Below are 7,627 nucleotides of genomic sequence, written 5' to 3'. Positions count from 1 at the left end.
TGTATAAATCTCAATTAAAAAAAAAAATACCCTTATGACTGTTAATCTATGTCTTATGTCTTAAAATCTAACGTAACTATGCTATAACGTTTCTAAATTACATTAGCCAATTAAAATATTTTATTTTAGCATCTTTACATTATTTTCAGTTTAAACATTTGTATTTTATACAGTGGTTCTGAGACTGCAATTGATTTTCACACGTAGTGCGATGCTATTGGAACGCAATACTGGCAATCTCTATTGATTGACGTGCAAGGCGAAGAAAACACGGTCAGAGAGGGGAGACATGATATGTGAAATCAGTCTGTGACGGTTCTATAGATTTAGAAATGCACATTAATGTAATAATAAATAAAGTAATGGTATTGCTAAATAGTGTATACAGTTGATATTATCACTGAGCGCCGTATCATTCTCAAGCAACATCACTATCGGTTACAAATCTCACCATAAGCGGATTGGTTTAGCCCTATTCATTAACATCACCCGAGCCTCTCGTCTCTCAGCACCCCCTCCCCCGCGGACCAACCGAAACGTTTTATCATGAAAGCGATTTAATTAGCTATATTTTATTATTTGTTATCAGTCCAAACATCAGTACTGGAATGCGACGACGTGTACAATAACCATTATCGTATCATTCGGTCCAACGCATTCAGTCATGATTCTTCTGCATCCGCTTCTGCAGATCTCTGTTTTGCTGGATGCGACGTTGTGGCTGGCGGTTTCAGCCAGCCCTACCGATGATAATGTACTGCGGGCCGGCCATGGAGAACACGGAGAGCCGGGGCACGAAGAACCCCATAAGGATTCCTACAGCACATTCGCCTCCGAGTTCCTTGAGTCCAGATACCTCTCAGACGAAGGTAACGTTTCAATGGAATAAAACGGTAACGCTTGAATGGTGGTTTTGTGTTGTTTCTCAGCATATGTGAGTGCAGTTCATAGAAGCACTGAATACATGTAGTGAATGGTCCTCGTCTGATGCCCTCCCTCGACCATTGGCCTATTAATTAGGTTAATAGTATTGTCTTTTAACTAGTGATAAATATTAGCAACACTTTTCTAAGAGATTGGTTTTGATTTGCTAATGTAATCATTTCCATTAATATGGTACAACATCAGCACCTTGGTCAGCACCCCAAATGCCTGTGAAACACATCCAGATACCCGCAGGCTTTCCCAGCTCAAATTTTGAAATCTACTTGTTTGTAAAACTGCAAATGCTCAGACAGTGGTTCATAAAGTCGCAACATATTAAAAATAGAATACAATTGAATAGATACACTTATTGCCACATGACTGGCCTGGTGTTGTAGGTACCGCTATCTAACATACATGATTGGACAGTGTTCAAAAGCACAAATGTGTGTGAATATGCACTACCAGTCAAAAGATGTTTAATGTTTCCTAAAGAAGTCTCTTCTGCTCACCAAGCCCTGCAATTATTTGATCCAAATTACAACAAAACAGTACAATTTTGAAACATTTTTACTATTTAAAATATTTTCTATTTGAATATCATTTTAAATGTAATTTATTCCTGTGATTTCAAAGCTGAATTTTTAACATAATTACTCCAGTCACATGATCCTTCAGAAATCATTCTAATATTCTGATTTGCTGCTCAAAACCATTTATTACTATTATTATGTTGAAAACAGCTGAGTATGATTTTTTTCATGTTTCTTTGATGAATAGAAAGTTCAGAAGAACAGCATTTATCTGAAACGGAATGCTTTTGTAAGATTATAAATGTCTTTATCATCAGTTTTTGAGGAAAACATTCCAGGATTTTTCTCCATATAGTGGACTTTAATGGGAGTCAGTGGGTTGAAGATGCAGCTTCAAAGGGCTCTACACGGTCCCAGCTGAGGAATAAGGGTCTTATCTAGCGAAGGATCTGAAAATACTAATTTATAAACTTTTTAACCACAAATGCTTATCTTGCTCTAGCTCGACCTCACACATAACATAATCATGCACGCGTAACATAGGCAGAAGTACTGACCTAGTGTTTACAAAGAGAAAGTGCAAAGATAGTCAAACGCCTTTACAAAAAAACAACAACAACAATGTCGGACGATTTTGCAGTTGGAGTTTTTTTATCCTGGAATTGAACTTCTCCTTTAAGTAAAATTCAAATGTAATGTACACATATATTGCATCAATAATGATTCTTTTTGTTAGGGCTAACCAAAACCAGTGCATTAATGTATTGTTGTCTAATCTCTCATATAGGTTACCCCTTCCCAACTGCTCCCCCTGTAGACCCATTTGCCCGCATCAAGGTTAGCGACTGTGGAATAACCAAAGGATGCATCAGGTAAGCGCATGGAATAAGGTTAAAATTAGTCTACGGACAATAGACAATTGTGTTGTCAAACTGTGTATTCCAATTAAGCAGCAGTCTGCCATGCTGTCCAGTTCACTCAAGTGATATTAATGTCAATTAGTCCAGTCAAGCTGCTACTCAGTGTTGTTCAGTGAAATGTTATGCAGCATGAAATATGCATGCAATCTTTGTAGGTCTGTGTTGATGGTTATTCTTAAAGGAATAGTTCACCCAAAATGAAAGAATTGATCAAATGTCATCATTTACTCACCCTTACTGTCTTTCTTCCTGCGAATATTTTAAGTGTTTTTGTCCATATAATGAAAGTTAGTGGGATTTAAAACAACACAGGACCCCACTGACTTTAATTTTACGGAGAAATAAACATAAAATGATAAGACATTTGTCAAAATATCTTTTGTTTTTCAGAGAAAATCAAATGTTTGTAAATGAATGAATAAACTGTGCACATTTTAAGTGTGCTTTATTTTTTCTCTCTCTTACGCTTTCTGTTGCTGTAGATATGGCAAACCAGGCTGTGATGCAGAGACCTGTGAGTACTTCCTGAGTTTTAGGCGCATTGGCACAGATGTGGAATTCGAGATGAGTGCAGACACTGACGGATGGGTTGCTGTCGGCTTCTCCTCTGACAAAAAAATGGTAAGGAGAGAGGGATTATTACATACAGTTGAAATTAAAAGTTTACATACACCTTGAAGAATCTGCAAAATGTTCATTTTTTTAACATTAAGATATTTCACATAAAAGACATTTACATATAATCCACAAGAGAAAATAATAATGACTGTTGTTACCTGAAGCATAGCTGTGTTTTTTTTTTTTTTTTTTTTTTGTTTAGTGATAGTTGTTCATGAGTCCCTTGTTTGTCCTGAACAGTTAAACTGCCCGCTGTTCTTCAGAAAAATCCATCAGGTTCCACAAATTCTTTGGTTTTTCCAGCATTTTTGTATATTTGAACCCTTTCCAACAATGACTGTATGATTTTGACACTAAGGACAACTGAGGGACTCATATACAACTATTACAGAAGGTTTAAATGCTCACAGATGCTTTAGAAGGAAACACAATGCATTAAGAACTAGGGGTGAAAACTTTTGAATTTGAAGATCAGGGTAAATTTAACTTATTTTTGGAAACGTAAGTATATTCTTTAGCTTTTGAAGGGCAGTACTAAATGAAAAAATGTGATATTTAGGCAAAATAAGAAAAAAATTGACACATCTTCATTCTCTTCAAAAGTTTACACCCCCGGCTCTTAATGCATTGTTTTTCCCTCAGGAGCATCAGTGTGCGTTTGAACCTTCTGTAATAGTTAGAGTCTCTCAGTTGTCCTCAGTGTGAAAAGATGGATCTCAAATTCATACAATCATTGTTGGAAAGGGTTCAAATACACAAAAATGTATTTCTATCTATTCTTTTCTCTTGTGGGCTATATGTAAACGTCTTTTATGTGAAACATCTTATTCAGGTCAGTACTAAATAAAAAATAACATGCATTTTGTATGATCCCTCTTATTTTGGTAAAATAATTAACATTTAGCAAATTCTGCAAGGTGTATGTAAACTTTTGACCCCAACTGTATATGCGGTGTAAATGCCTGCCAATAAATACACAATAATGTTGTTGTAGGGAGGTGATGATGTTATGGGCTGTGTTCATGACGATAACGGACGTGTGCGCATACATCATTTCTACAATGTGGGCCAGTGGGCCAAAGAGATCAAGCGGAACCCGGCGCGGGACGAAGAGGGCATCTTTGAAAACAACCGCGTCACGTGCCGTTTCAAACGACCTCTTCATGTGCCGCGGGAAGAGACACTGGTGGACCTGCACCTCAGCTGGTACTATCTGTTTGCTTGGGGACCTGCCATACAAGGTAAAGACATTCAGCACGATTTAAACAGAACAGTTAACACAAAAATGAAAATTTGCTGAAAATGTATTCACCCTCATTCCATTCAAAATGTAGATGAGTTTGAAATGAGATGAGAAATTAAGCATTTCACTTGCTCACCAATGGATCCAGTCATAGATGTAATCAGAAACAGCTGATAAAAACATCACAGTAATCCAGTTGTCTCTAGCTGCATGTTTGTAATAAACAAATCCATCATTAAGATGTTTTTAACTTCAAACCATTGCTTCTATCTAAAATAAGAGTCCTTTATCCATAATATTGCTTACTCCGGTAAACAAGTCTGAATTAGGAGAGAAACATGCACAGATAAAGCACATTTTACAAGCACACAGTTTAATATTGCCGTATTTATGGGGATTTTGTTCTGGTTCTCCTCTCAGGTTCTATCACGAGGCATGACATCGACTCCCCGCCAGTGTCAGATCGCATGATTAGCATCTATAAATATGAGGACATTTTCATGCCTGCCACAGCCTATCAGACATTTTCCTCTCCCTTTTGCCTCCTCCTCATCGTTGCTCTTACCTTCTACCTGCTGATGGGCACCCCATAACCAGCAAAGCTGTGTCACTGAGAGAAGAGAGAATGAATACAACTAACCTTGGAGCCACTATTAGCACGACTGTGTGCCAACTTTACAGTATTAGAAACAGGCAGCAATAAATTGCAGTTCTTCACTATCCTCTACTATCTACGTACACTAAGTATTTGGACTATTATTATTCAGTTATATACAAGCAGAGGAGAGAGAGTCAACCATACACTTAATATATATTACAATATATTTTATTTTGATAAAGAATAGAAGTAGCCCGAATGGTGTGTTAAGGTAGGTATAGCCTACAATAGTTAAAACAATCTGAGCCACATAATTATTAATATAAAGTATACTTAAAGTGCAAATTGTATATCGCTGTCAAACCAAGCAGCTTTCTATCGGTCAAAGCTGTGAATCCGTTGTGAAATCTGAGGCAATCTTTTGCCATCACGTAAAATACCAAAACACATGGATTCCTATTGAAACAACTAGATTTCACAAACAAAAAAGTTGTTGTGACCTCTACAGTGGCACATATCATGTCCCACTACAGAACTCTATGGAGAAGTGAATTGCCTCGTTCCATTAAATGGAATATGTTTTGCCAAATCTCAGAAGAGGTGTTCTGCTGTTTCTAGTTGCCTGCTTTCCAGTGTTTTCCAGTATATTACAGCTCTGATTAGCATTTATTAAGGCTGTGGATGTCAGAGTGATGTAAATTAATGCCTGCGATTGACTACGCAACTTATAGCAGTACATAATTGGCCCTACAGCACAAACACACATAAAATATTCATAAACCATCACTTCCTTTCAGTTAGCCAGCATTGCCAGCTCAGTATTTGATGATGCATGCCAGCAAACCAGCCTCATCTGAGCCATTTAGATCAGTCCACTGGAAAAGAACCAGTCCAGGAGAGTGAATCGAAGACCTTCTATACCAAGTTGCCAAACTTAAAAGTAGTCTAAGAACTGATTACTGCCTGTGTAGAAAGATTTGGATCACACCAGTTAGTGTGTGGTTGTTTTCTGTTAATTCTTTGATGCTCTTTAAAAATGTTTTGTATAGCAGACTTAAGAGCCACACGTAAATATGTTTAGAAAGGTTTTTAGTTTTAAATATGCTGTTATATTCACCTTAAGGTATATGAAGAAATGTATACTTGGAGGAGTGATGCGATTGGTTTTTGGTGTGTGCAGGCCAGAGATAATCATGTAGCATGAATGGAGACATTGTGTGCTAGTGGTCAAGGGATATGTTTGTTATATTTTAATATACTTTAAAATTTTCGAAAATGACAGTATTCGAGAATATGCAATAATGAGTGTGCATAGTGAAGCCACTGGGATTTTAAACATTTGTCATATAAGCACCTACATCATTAGCAGCTTACATACATTCTGACAAGTTTACTGTGAATTCTCGCTGTAATTGGAAAAAGATGCCTGTTGGTTCTGAACACAACACATACTGCACTTTTTAATAAAGCTATGAAGGAACAGCTGAAAATGTGTACTGTTGTCATATTTGTCTGGGTAAAATGAGAACATTTTGCGGGGGTCTGAACTCGATGTACTTGTCACGACATGGTGCCTAGGGGGATTTTAATCATCCCAGTGATTCAAACATTTTGTCTGTGTTCACTAAAATATTTGTTCACTAATTCAGTCAACTTTTCTGTAGTTTAAATTGTTACGCCAGTGAATAGCGACAAGTTTGTCTTTTTATTGTACTACGAGCAAGTCACGAATCATTGTTCACTCACTAATTTACTCAAACAATTCATAAAACCATTGAATCTTACAACGAAAACAAGTCTTATCTTTATACAGCAGAAACAGTAGTATTCTATTATACTATTTAGAATTAATAGTTATTATCCTTTTTAGAGGGTTTTCACGACGCATTGTTAATTGGCCATATTGGCGGACCTGAATGTGAACAATGCTGCTGAACCAAAAGAAACTGAAAATATTTTGCTCAGTTATCGTCATGTTTTGGGCTTAACTAATTGGTTGGGCCGGAAAAAACTGTTGGAGTACCATAGACTGCCAAACATTGACAAATCAAGGAGAAGAGTGCAAAAAACTGTCTGTGGAACAAAAGGTGTTTGTGATTGGCCAAACTGAACCAGGATTTCTTGACAACATTCATGTTTGTTCTTATCATTTCAGATCAGGTAGGTGAAGTATTAGGCTAATATCGTAATTAATACTGCTTGTATGTATCTTTACCACTTACTGACTTTAGTTTGTCAAACGAATATTACACCCTTTCCTCCTTACTAAGTCCTTCTCTATATGATTTAGTAGCCCTTTCAAACTACAAAATGACTATATTCACATAGTTTTAATGCAGTTCCTAACCTTTTAACTTACTTTCGTCTTCTTAACAAAAAATAACATTTTTAGGAGAGCGTTATTAACTAAACAGTTTTGGTTAGCATAGCCTTCCACTGTATGGACCAAAAATCAGACATTTCTTGAAATAATTGTTCTATGCTCCATGGAAGAAAGTCATACAGGTTTGGAACAGCATGATGGCGAGTAAATAATGACCATTTTAATTTTGGATGAACTATTCCTTTGAAACATAACGAACCACTACTACATTAAAAAAAAAAAAAAAAAAAACAGGAAAAGCGGGTCATGGCTTTCGGAATAGCATACCGAATATTACTACTTAAGTCATATCATAAAGTAGTAGACTGAAAAACATTGTAACTAGACTACATTTCTTTTTTTTTTTTAACTAGACTACATTTCCCAGACTTCATACTACACGTTACGTCACTCTTTGCCCAACCCGCA

The 7,627-nt window shown here is 36.6% G+C and overlaps 1 protein-coding gene across 1 annotated transcript; it reads left to right on the top strand.

Annotated features, from left to right (window-relative positions):
• The first annotated feature begins 526 nt into the window (after positions 1-526).
• Positions 527-6,320, top strand: frrs1l (ferric-chelate reductase 1-like). The gene is made up of 5 exons (XM_073847623.1): positions 527-869; positions 2,245-2,329; positions 2,860-2,998; positions 3,990-4,236; positions 4,659-6,320. The coding sequence occupies exons 1-5, from the start codon at positions 665-667 to the stop codon at positions 4,829-4,831; spliced, it is 849 nt and encodes a 282-aa protein (XP_073703724.1). The 5' UTR covers positions 527-664; the 3' UTR covers positions 4,832-6,320.
• The last annotated feature ends 1,307 nt before the right edge of the window (positions 6,321-7,627 follow it).

The sequence above is a fragment of the Garra rufa genome, chromosome 9 (genome assembly GCF_049309525.1).
Source record: "Garra rufa chromosome 9, GarRuf1.0, whole genome shotgun sequence".
Lineage (NCBI taxonomy): Eukaryota > Metazoa > Chordata > Actinopteri > Cypriniformes > Cyprinidae > Garra > Garra rufa.
This window is presented reverse-complemented; position numbering and strand designations above follow the sequence as displayed.